This window comes from Glycine soja, chromosome 7 (assembly GCF_004193775.1).
Source record: "Glycine soja cultivar W05 chromosome 7, ASM419377v2, whole genome shotgun sequence".
In the NCBI taxonomy this organism is placed as follows: domain Eukaryota; kingdom Viridiplantae; phylum Streptophyta; class Magnoliopsida; order Fabales; family Fabaceae; genus Glycine; species Glycine soja.
In genome coordinates, this window is record NC_041008.1 from 37,566,903 (window position 1) to 37,579,223 (window position 12,321).

Sequence of the window (12,321 nt, forward strand, 5' to 3'; positions counted from 1 at the left end):
TTCAAATCTACCTCCACCTCCCACCACTCCCTTCCCACGTTCCAAATCGAGAAACACGAATACCACCGCGGTTCCTGCGACTACTCCGACGGAACATGGATCCACGACCCCTCGAGGACTCCGAGGTACGACAATACCTGCAAGGAGATCTTCAAGGGCTGGAACTGCCTCTCCGCCCACAAATCCAACGCCCCACATCTCTCCACGTGGCGCTGGCAGCCCCGCCTCTGCGATCTCCCCCAGTTCGACCCCGCTGAGTTCCTCCGCACTCACACCCACACCAACATTGGTACTCTCACTCTCTCTTTCTGGGTTTTTGATTCCGCAAAGAAAGTTGCGTTATTTTTGGGATTGTTAATGATGGGTGTTCAGCAGTGCAGGGTTTGTCGGGGACTCGCTCAACAGGAACATGTTTGTGTCTCTCTTCTGCTCTCTCAAGAGTGTCTCCGATGGACAGATCAAGAAGTGGCGACCTGCTGGCGCTGACCGTGGATTCACCTTTCTCGCTTACAATCTCACCATCGCTTATCACCGTACCAATCTTCTCGCTCGTTTTGGTAGGTAAGCTTGCGCTTTTGTCATTCCTGTGCTGTTTGTTATTGGCGCAATTTTTCTTCTGGGTTTTGTTTCAAATGACCTGCTGTTACTATTTGAGTCCATGGATTCCAGAGTTTTTATGGGATGTAGAAACGTATAAGTATGTGATGTTGGACTTTCATTGTTTACTATCTTATGTGCTATAATAAGTTTATAACTAGAACATTGGCGTGTTTGAGTAAACAACTTAACTAAACGCTTATTGAATGTATGTGCCGAGGTTTTAAATTGCAGTTGTGTTTTCATTGCGATCCTTGATAATGTTGCAAATTGCGGACAAATGCAGCCGATGTGGCTGCAATTGTGGTCACATTGCAGCACAGGGACCCCAAAAATCGGCTGAAATTGCCGTTACGGACTGTTTTTTAAAACCTTGAGCGCTTATTTATAATAAAGTATAAGTTGTTTCTACAATTGAAGAATAAATAGGGTTAAATTGTTTTTATATAAGTTGTAAGTTGTTTTCAAGTTATCTTGAAGAGCTTATTGAAATAAAGCTACAAATAGCTTATGAAAATGCCATATGCTATTTTCATAATGTTTTCAAACACTTATACAATAGCTTATAAGATACGATCAGATAAGTTGTAAATAAGCCGCTGATAAAAAAAAAAAAAGTTGTAAATAAGCTCTTCCAAATGCACCTTACATGGTACAGGTTGTTGCACATTGTTAATTATTATTGTTGTTCTTCTGTTTGATGCAGCTGGTCAGCTACTGATAAACGTGGTGCCTTGGAAACTCTTGGATTCAGAGAAGGATATAGAGTTGATGTTGATGTTCCAGACACCACATGGGCACAAGCTCTAAGTTTCCACAATATTCTAATTTTTAACACAGGGCACTGGTAATACTAAAATGTTTCTATATTCTGTTTCTGTCAATTGTCCATGTATTCTATCTGCTTTCCCATTTCTTTATTGATGTTGGATATTACAGATATTTGAATAATGAGTGGCACCTAAGTGTCTTTTTGTCGTAGTATTTTGTCTTGTTTCATTGGAATGTCTTCTTGTGTGTGCATTTACTTGAGTTTTCAATTTCCTGAATGGGCTGCCAGGCTTAAGTTGTATTTGTGTCAATTTTACTATATGGTTTCATCAGTGCCCATGACTTCTATGTTTTGTTTTAACCAATGCATGTAATGCGGTAATGCCTTTCATGTATCTGCTTGATTGTTATTTTCGTTTGTTTGGGTTGAGCTGATTCTGCAGGAGTTGCTGGTAATTTGACAATTCAAGAATACCTTTTTAGTTTTATGGTCTGGTTTAACCATGCAGATAATCTCTTTTACTGCTTGCTCCTCATTTTCGTTTGTATAAGTTGATTTTGTTGCTGTTCTTTGGAAAACTTTGAGAAAGTGTATGAGAGGATTTTAATTTAGTTTATCTAGTTTGTATAAACAGGTGGTGGGCCCCTTCAAAATTTGACCCTGTGAAATCCCCTATGCTTTTCTTCAACAAGGGTCAGCCAGTAATCCCTCCATTACGTCCAGATCAAGGCCTGGATATGGTTTTGAAGCACATGGTAATGTCTTTGCTTTCTATCCTCTAAAATGGTAGTGGTAGGAAATAGGAACTTGCGTAATCTATGGCTCTAAGCTAACCTGATAGAGTATGAAACAATTACCATGTACATGGTATCTTGTTAATTGACTCTAGTTTTTTTGCTTATGCTGAATTTTGTACATTTAGTTCCGTAATGCTTGTTCCCAGCAATGTTTGGAAAAAAATGCATATGTGAAGGGTATAAGTTTGTATCAGATAAGATGCTTATGGTGTTTAGGATTGAGTTGTCAGCAACTGTTTGGTGGGAAAGGTCCTCTTGTCATTGTTGAAAGGACAAGATGCTTATTGGGTTCTTGGTGATTTAGAATATCAACTATTGTTACCACTTACCATAGATTCTCTGTTGTGAATCATGACATACATGCTATGATATAGAATGTCAATTTATTAGTTTCCATATAATCTTATTACAATTTTCTTCAGCACCAAAATATTGTGTTGATACTCGACTAAAGTATAACCTTCACCTTAAGTTCATAAAACATCTATAAATGGAATTTTTACTGTAAAGACGTTTCTCTAGGTCTCCGATATGATACAGGCAACGCCTTGATTGAAAGGGAAAACACATCTATAAAACCACTTTATATGATTCAGATTGAGTTAGCACTGAGAATATAGAATGGTTTCCCTTTCAATTGTCTTTTTAGTATTTGGGAACTATCCCAACCATTAACATTAAGATGAAGAAGTACTGCAACACAATTGAACATCCAAGTCAAGCAATATTTTTCATTAGAAAGATGCATTTGGGAATTATGCCTAGCAACTATATAGAATGTGCTTTCCCTTTTCACAAGGACATTGAACGTCTAAATGTGTGTTTGAATTAACTTCTTTTGAGGTCAAAAAGGTTTTTTTTCTTTCTCTTTCTGCATCATTAGTTTTTGAAAAACAGAAATTCCCCTGAAACAATGTTCCTTAACATGTATCAGCAATTATTTCTCCCCCAAACTGATCACAGTTAAGATACTTTTTAAAAGATTGATTTACTCTATTACTCTGATCCCTTGTACTTTTGCAAATGCATTTATGAAATTACATCTAGTTTATATAAGTATGTGACTGATCTGCATATTTTAATGAGTGATTTGATCACAGATCCCATATATGGAGGAAAAAGCACGACTAGGTGCTCTCAAATTTTTCCGTACTCAGTCACCCAGGCATTTTGAAGGGGGAGACTGGGATCAGGGTGGTTCCTGTCAAAGGGATCGGCCTTTGTCGATAGAGCAGGTGAGTCAGTTTAGTTAATTTTTTCTTCTTTTAGCATTGTTTTGACTAGAACTGTGATCCAATGAGTGACATGTGATTCCTCTTGAAAGCGTTATTGTTCCATGCTAAATTATTAGAAAGGTGACCTTGGAAGTTTTGTTGCTCTTTCAGGTAGAGGAACTTTTCTCTGAGAAGAATAATGGGACAAATGTGGAGACTCGACTGGTGAATAAACACCTCTATAAGGCTCTTAAGGGGTCTAGTTTCATTATTTTGGACATCACTCACTTGAGCGAGTTCAGGGCTGATGCGCACCCAGCTTCAGCTGGAGGGAAAAAACACGATGATTGCATGCACTGGTGTTTACCTGGAATTACAGATACCTGGAATGACTTGTTCATAGAGCTACTGAAAAGTAAGTATCAAGGGTAGAAGCTGATTAAGTAGTTATTTATATTTGTTAGAAAAGAGAGGGGAAAAAAGAAAAAAAGAGATAAATGCATTGTCCATAACTTTTGTCTTGTACTTCATCTTTGGTTTGTTGGGACGTGATTGATTTCATGAGTATATTCTATTATTTTCTTTTTGATGGTCAATGAGATGAATCCACTGCTGTCTCTGCCGCGCTAGAATTGATAGGTGCTACTTGAATGCATGCATGCAAACATGTTACGGTTGAGAATTTTAGACTTTGGATGGGCACTTCAAATATCAATAGACAATTGCTTTTATGAAAAAACTAGTCACGAACCGTGCATACGCACCGGTTGTTCCGCTTCCCTCCACTGTTCTTTTTTTTTTTTTTTTGTTAGTATTGAAATTATACAAATTAAAAAGTAGATAATGTAAAAAAAGTATAAAAATTGTAAAAAAATATAAAAAAACATTTGTGTTTTTTTTTTTTGCCAAAATACATTTTGGTGAATAAAAGGAGTTTGATCATCTTCATTAATAAAAAAAAGGACATTTCCAATTCTAATATGATTCACATAACACATGATTATTACGCTTACACGATACATCCTATCCTGTGTATATCTACTGATGTTTTATCCTTTTTTCTTGTTTTTAAATTCCCACTTTGGGCATGTTTAATTGATGTGTTGACAATTTAGGGTAATGGAGCCATAAAATTGGATGGACAATTTTATAATTTAAAAAATGAATGAAATTGACTTATAAACTTTGTTAATTTCATCCTCTACAATTATAATTAAATAAATGAATAACATGTGCACAAATTATATTATTATTTAATAACAAAATTATTATATATGATAGATTTATTATAATTATTTTATAAGTTATACTGAAATTTTTTTACGATTGATTAATGATACAAAATAAATTTTTTGAATTAACTTTAATGTAATATTATTTATACTTGTAAAATTGATGTAGCTATTAGTATGTTTATTTTCTGGGTTCGGATAAGCATGTTTGATTGAGTTGTTTGGGAAATTTGATCCAATTATGCAAGAGCATGTTAAGCGTATAAAAATGGTGACCTTCATAATCATTATTTAAGTAAGACTATGCAGAATGAACTTGTAGAATTGTTAGCTTCTCAAATAAAAAATATTATACTAAAAAAAGTTAAAGATGCAAAATATTTTTTCTATCATTTTTGATTGTACTCCAGATATAAGTCGAGCAAATGACTCTTATTTTGAGGTGTGTTGATACTTTCAGTGTCTCGTCAAAATAGAAGAATATTTTTTAGAGTTTTTACAAATCAATGACATAACAGAAAAATGTCTTTTTGAGGAACTTAATCGGATATTAAAAAAACATGACCTTGATATTAATGATATAAGGGGGTAAGGGTATGTTAATGGTCTAATATGAAATGTAAAAATCAAGGAGTACAAAAGAGCGGTTGTCATAATTTGAATTTAGTTCTAGGTGATACGACCAATTCATGTACAAGAGTTTTTTTTTTTTTTTGAGTTTTGCAGCACATTTATTCTTTGTTTGTTTCTTCGATCGATGAAAAGTCTTACAAAAAAATGTATCTAAGTTTTCAGTTGAATCACTATCTCAAAATAGATGAGAATGTAGAATTGAAAGTGTCAAAGACATAAAGTTTCAAGCACCAAACATAAGAGACACACTTGTTCAATTATCGAAAACTAGTGAAGATCTTAAGATAAAGAGTGAAGCCATATGTTTAACAACTTATGAGATGAAAAATTTTGAATTTTTATTGGGAATGAATATTTGATATGATATACTTTTTGTTGTGAATTCTGTAAGTAAGATCATGAATCTAAAATATATATATATATATATATATATATATATATATATATATATATATATATATGTATATAGATCACAAAGTTTAATAAATGGCATTATGTCAAGGTGAAGCAACCCCAGAACGACGCAAAACTTAGCCATGGAAAGTTAGAAAGTATGTTGAAGAAACCATTAAGTGCGCTTTCTAGATTCTCTCCTAGTTTAACTTTGCCATTGCTTAAATATAAAATGATAAAGAAATTATACAAAATAAAGTGACATTCAAATAATAATTTATTTAGGAAAAAAAAAAACAATCATCTATCATTTAACAAGCATTGCTCATTGCTCAATCTACTAGGACTGTCCATGACTTTTTGTCCTCAACGCATCCTGTTTGAATTCCAACAAGTGTTGCGCGTAATTTTGCTGATAATGCTTCTGGTCCTGTTTTGTAGTCCACTCTGCATTGCCAATAATTCAATTTAATTTAGCACTTACACTATCATTTGGTGAAGATATTTTTTTGAGACACAAGAAAGATTACTTTGAACTAAAGGGGACATAAAATATTGAACAAAGAGAAATAGATTAATTGAAGTGTAACTTTTACCTTGTTTCCTTGTAGGTTACAGATGCAACAGAGTTGACAACCATTGCAGTTCCTGTGCAGAACATTTCATCAGCACCTAGCATTTCCTCCACTGATACAGCACGTTCCATTACCTGAACATAATTCAAGTAACCGTTTCCTTAGTAAGTACTAGGTATACAACAAGGTTGAAAAATCAATATAGATCAATATTTTTTCTGATAAAACAAGAGAAAATAGCTAAGGTAGATTCTGATAGACACGGCAATTTAATTTGCCCATCTTTTCCTTTATTTATCGTTTCCTGTAATTGTTGTATTCATTGACCGTTGACTTGTAACATTGTGACAGTGCTTATAGTTTGGAAAACCAAATTTGTAGAAAATAAAACCATCCAGATTAGTCAACTTAGATGCAAAAAATTGAAGGAAAATTAAATACCTGATAACCCAAGTCAATGGCAATCTCAATGATGGATTTTCGCGTGATTCCAGGCAGGATGGTTCCATCTATTTCAGGAGTGAAGATAGAGTTGTCCTTCACAGGATTAAATTAAACAACTTTGGTTCAAGACAATAAAATTTCCACATGGTTTTTGACATATTAATTTACAATTAGCAATACCGTAAGATTGTTGGTGTACCTTCACAACAAATACATTGCATGCTGTGGCCTCTTCTATATATTTTCCAGTTGCTGAGTCCAAGAACAACACATCGGAGAATCCATTGGCCTTTGCTTCAGTCATTGCAGTATAAACCTATAGGGATAATTTACTCAATCAAGAGTCAAATTAATTTGGGGTAGTAGCTTCTAATATGATCTATGATTTGACTTCGCAGTGTTGTATCGCGAACAACAAGGTATATAAAGCATGAAGGAAGCACTTACACTAAACAGTAACTATCAAATAAAGTTAACATAATGATGAAATTCAGGACCAAAGCTTCTAACACACGAATTATCCTTTAATCTGATTTCTTTTAACTTTCAGTTTAAGTACTGTAAATTTCACAGCCATGGAAAACAAGTATTGAAGCTGGAGAGAACTGATTTATTGGTGATATATTGGCATTGTATACTTACAGGGGCATAATTGGTGACACTTTTGATACCCCCGGTTCCACCACTGCCAGATATTGCTCGATAGAGTTTATCCTCCACTTTGAAATTTAGTGCACCCTGCCATAAAAATGAAAATAATCTTGAATATGAATTTTAGCATGTAGTAAACCGAAGGTTTTGCTAGTATCATTATCCTGTTTAGATACATTTTGTATTAAACACTTATAGGAGAAGAAAATAATAAGGTATAAAAAATTAAGTTTATCCTATAAATTAAAATTATGTACTTCAACTTTTATAGAAACTCTCACACTTCAACTTTTATAGAAACTCTCACATTTAGTTTCTTTAAAAGCTTTTCTAACTTATGCTTAAGACAGTTTTAATTGATACGAGAAGTTCAATTCATTTTATCTTCTAACTTCTCAAAATGCTTATTGAAAAGTTTATCCGATCAGGACCTATAACCAAGTTGAAATCCATAGCTGACCTTGTGGTAGCTGCCAACAGGAGAACAATAAATAAGAAACGTATACTCAGGAGCTGGTCCCACACCTAACGATGCTCCTGTTCCCATCAGCAATGGCCTAACATATAGTGACCCTTTTCCTGAAGGAGGAACCTGTTTCAAATTTGAAGGTTATTCTGTTTTTCAAGTTCTTGGAGGGAAAATTAAGATCATAGAGATGAATAAATAGGAGGCAATGAATACCCAACGTTTGTTTGCAAGAACTATCTGCTTTACAGCATTAACAAATTGGTCATTAGATGGAGATGGCATGCACAATCTATCTGCACCTCTCTTCATGCGTTGAGCATTCTCATCCGGTCGAAATAAAAGTATACGCCCATCTTCAGTCCTGTATGCCTTTAGCCCCTCAAAGAGTCCCTGAAGAAGATAACAAGTTTATATTTGCAAGGATTTAGCTAGAATATTTTAATTTTGCTAACTAGCTCAAACCAACTTTTGTGTGAGTCCACCAATAAAAATATGTTTTCTTTTTTGGTTTTTATAAAACAAAAAAGGCCAATTTATTAGAAAAAATGTCACATATGTTAACAAAAAAATCTAATATATAATTTTCTGTAAAATATTTTTCTTAAAATTTGCTTTAAACCTACTTGTCGTTGGGTCGGTCTGAGTGTGTGATGTACATACAAAAGCTTATTATTGATGAAAGAATTATGAATTGCTAATTAAGTACTAGTTTGTGGTTTGAAGAACCTGTCCATAATTTAAGATTCCAGCAGAAGGGCTTATCTCTATGTTTCCATAGGGAACAATGGATCCCTGTGAGAACTTATCTCCTTTTGCACATTTCATGACATACATGTAATCTGTTGGAACTAGATAAAATCCAAGCTCATAGTTATCCCAGTTTATGTCAGCATAGTTCTCCCCGGCAGCACTGATTTTCAGACAAAAAAGGTTCAAAATCACATAAAACTAAGCTCATAGAATTAAAGTTGTCATATTGTACCTTTCAGAACCATCTTTGAAGTTCCCTAGATTGGAAGGGGGAGACATAGCTGTGAAGTCGGGTGTTTAATTTTTTCTGCATTGAGAAGTGGTGGCAGTGAGGTGCATCTCTAAATGCTTGACACAAATATTTATAAATGGAGTAATCATATATAAAACACACGTATATTATAATTATATATACCTTATACTGTAGTATGGCTACTTTAGAGAAGAAAGTGAAACGGAAGTGAGGAGACTAAAGAAAGAGAAAGGAAAAAAAAAAGGGATAGAGAATGAGATAAATATTGTAAAAATATATACTATATGTATTTTCCTAATAATGTAAAATAGCATAATGTAGTAATAGTATCAATAGTTTTTATTTTCAATATTTGTACAAATTAAGTTTTAAATAAATTAAATAATACTCTTTCCGTTATATTATAATTGTCGTGTAAAAAAAATAGCTATCTCTAAATAATTGTCATTTTAATTTTTTAATGTAAAATTAATTATTTTTTTTACTTATATCGTTTATATATTAGTGATGAATTATAAAATTTAAAAATGAATTGGTGATGATGTATTTATAAAATTATTATTATTATTATTATTATTATTATTTGTTTGTGTAAAATAATTTAATATGACTATTATTTTGGAATGATGGAGTATCATTTATGCAATTATAACATTGTATAAAAAACTATCTAGTTCTTTGGAGTTATGTTAGCCTCGACTCTAACTAGTGATTATTTTCACTTGACAAATAGCTGATTATTTCCACTGGACAATTTAAAGTAAAAATACTAAATGATGTTCTGAAACCTACAAATCATACAATGGAAATAAATCGAGACTTTAAATAAATTTACTTAATTTGAAGATTAATCCCATAAACACGCTTATAGAATTTGTTAAAATTTCAAATGAATAATCATCGACCAATAAACTTTAAGCAGTTTAAATAATTTTTATTAAAAAAAGAAAATACTTGTTGAATTTTTATATTTATAAAGTAATAAATACTTTTCCATAAAAAAATTATTTTATTATGTTAGATCAACCTAATAAAAAATATATAAGAAAAATATTTTTGAATAGGTAGCAAACTATTTAATTTTAAAAATAGTTATATTTTCATTTCAATCAATTGTTGTAAAAATGTAATTTTATTTTTAGTAATTTACAAGTAATAGTAAAAGCAATAATATCTTATTTTCATTGTTTTTATATAAATATTTAAATTAAGAAATTAGTAATTTTATAATTATTTACACGAATAAAATAAATTCTGAAAATACTCTTGATTAGACATCCATATTGTTCTACAGATAATCAGTATTTAAGAACGGTAAGATATCAAAGGTTTAATTAGATTCTTAATATAACGTTTATACCAACAATAATTTACAAAATCGTCTAATCATAAAAATCCATTATTAATTAATAAAATAAAAAAAATTAAATACACACATATCCATGAAGCCATAAAATCTCATTTTTAAAGTCTTAACAGAAAATAAATAAATAAAACATCTTCTGAGATAAATATCAAAACCTGAACTGTGAGATCGACGTAACAGTCTAAAACTGTAAAGCAGGAGAAGGAGAAGATAAAATAAAACAAAAACATGCGAGTTAAAGTTGAGTGCAGAAAGAATGAGACTTATATAATTTGTTTTCTCTCTTCAACTAAACGTAACATTAAAAATATAGATACGAAAAAAGAAAAAGAATAAAAAAAAGATAAAAGCAAAATAGAATATAAAGAAAGTCAAAAAATAAAATTATTTAGTTGAAATAAAAGAAAATGAAAGAAAGAAGAAATGTTTAAATCAAAGAGAGTTGGTAGGTAAAAAAAAAATTGTGAATCAACAAAATTCTTATTTTATCCTTGTTTAAAAATCATTTGTCCATCTTAAAAAAAATATTTGTCCAGTTTATTTTTAATGTATGATATGTTTTTTATTTTATAAAAAAGAACATATGCAATCAATTATACAGCCAAGCTGAACCCATGTTTTTTTTTTTCTTGGGGCAGCAAGAAACGCTTAAAGTAGCAGAGAAATTTTTGTATAGCAACAAGAACACCAAAAAAAGATATGTTTTTGCAAAGGGACAAAAAACTCTCAGAGCATGAGTCTCACAAGAGCCAACAAGGAGTGTTTTTGTCAAAAGCAATATTGGCCCATTTTTTGCTACTATAGATTTTCACTTCTTTCTCACCATTTATAAAGAAACTGAGATGCATGAGCGACCTAATTGTTCAACCAAACACTCTTAGTGGCTTTCTTTGCATTTCCACACATTTTACTTTCTTTAATAAATTATCTCAACCAAACATAGAAAAGATAAATAAAAGATATTTGATTGAAAAAAATAAACAAGAAATAAATAAACAGACAGATAAGAAAAATAAATGAGAAATAGAATATAAAAAATAGCAATGAGTTTCACTCTATTTTCACTCTACTTTATCAAATAATTAAACAATTATCACTATTTCCATCCTTTGGCACCTCTGAAATCCTCTACCGTCCCAATACATATATTATTTACTCAAGGTTCTGTTCTGAATGATGGACAAAAGCAGAATCTTTTTTCATTCTAATTTTTTTGTGCGTTTAAAAGTTTAGGGTGGGGAAACTGGTAAAGTATAGGATGCATGTGCGTAGACAAGGCTACAGTATGAGAGATTTTAACGAGGCCTTACATCATAAATTGCAAACAGAAAAAATCAAATCAAATCAAATAGAAATAATCGACTCTAAACATTTCAGTAATTAATCTCAATTGGATTGCCAAATCATCATCGGTGGATGTTCACAGTGAACATTCATATTATAAAGTGAAAAATTAAAACGAAGAAGAAACGGGAATGGAAACATTGTTACCTTAGACTTGTGCGAAAGCCGCAACGAAACTTTATAGATTACAGGTACCTTGGTGTTGAGTGACAGAGAGAAGATGAATAAAAAATTTAGATGGAAAAGAAACAGATGAACGACAATGGCTTCACAATCACAAACATATGGAATTCGGTGATCTGATGGAATCATGGAAAACCAATCTGCCATCTCTGCTGGCCTTATATACAGGAAAATCTGGAACACGTGACTCTTCCTATTTGTGAACCCGTGTAATCTGCATGCACATTGTTTTTCTTTTTAGGAAATAATTAATTATTCACATTATAAGTTATTTATCACAATTAATTAATAAATATTGAAGAGTATAATAAATTTTGCAATTAAATACTGAAGATTATTTTTACTAAACCAAATGTTTTAAATTTGAATTTTGATTATTTGATTGTGTTACATATTTTTTTTAGAGGAAAAGTTTTATCCAAAACTTGCCATCCTATCGATTTAAATATAATTATCTCTAATAAATAGTGGAATATCTGTTTCGAGTAAAATTGTTTGTGATAAATGATATATATGATTTATACCAAAAGAATATAGTTTGATATTTTTAACTAACAAAATTAAAATTTGTTGATACAAAAATTTAAAAAGCATAGGAAGATAAGAATAAGGTTAAGTTATTTTGTAGGTTATGAATTATTAGACAAT

General features: G+C 31.6%; 2 protein-coding genes across 3 annotated transcripts in view; one reads left to right on the forward strand and one right to left on the reverse strand.

Annotated features, from left to right (window-relative positions):
* LOC114419448 (protein trichome birefringence-like 13) overlaps positions 1–4,009 on the forward strand; it is a 4,211-nt gene extending 202 nt beyond the window's left edge. Inside the window, exons 1-6 of the mRNA XM_028385116.1 lie at positions 1–289; positions 381–561; positions 1,304–1,444; positions 2,004–2,124; positions 3,267–3,401; positions 3,552–4,009. The exon at positions 1–289 is cut by the window's left edge and continues 202 nt beyond it. Of these exons, the coding sequence (XP_028240917.1) occupies positions 1–289; positions 381–561; positions 1,304–1,444; positions 2,004–2,124; positions 3,267–3,401; positions 3,552–3,812 (1,128 nt within the window). The 3' untranslated portion in view covers positions 3,813–4,009. The remainder of the gene's footprint in view (positions 290–380; positions 562–1,303; positions 1,445–2,003; positions 2,125–3,266; positions 3,402–3,551) is intronic.
* Positions 4,010–5,765: 1,756 nt separating this feature from the next.
* On the reverse strand, positions 5,766–11,806 carry LOC114419449 (putative branched-chain-amino-acid aminotransferase 7). Of its 2 annotated transcripts, XM_028385118.1 has the most exons (11): positions 11,638–11,806; positions 10,959–10,960; positions 8,760–8,834; positions 8,504–8,687; positions 7,991–8,167; positions 7,769–7,900; positions 7,300–7,395; positions 6,857–6,973; positions 6,655–6,750; positions 6,235–6,347; positions 5,766–6,085 (listed from the first exon to the last, which is right to left on the reverse strand). In XM_028385118.1, exons 3-11 carry the CDS (start codon positions 8,804–8,806, stop codon positions 5,971–5,973), a joined length of 1,077 nt encoding a protein of 358 aa, XP_028240919.1. In that variant the 5' UTR covers positions 8,807–8,834; positions 10,959–10,960; positions 11,638–11,806; the 3' UTR covers positions 5,766–5,970. The 2 variants fall into 2 exon arrangements, with proteins under 2 accessions (XP_028240919.1, XP_028240918.1); XM_028385117.1 differs by lacking the exon at positions 10,959–10,960.
* Between the last annotated feature and the right edge of the window lie 515 nt (positions 11,807–12,321).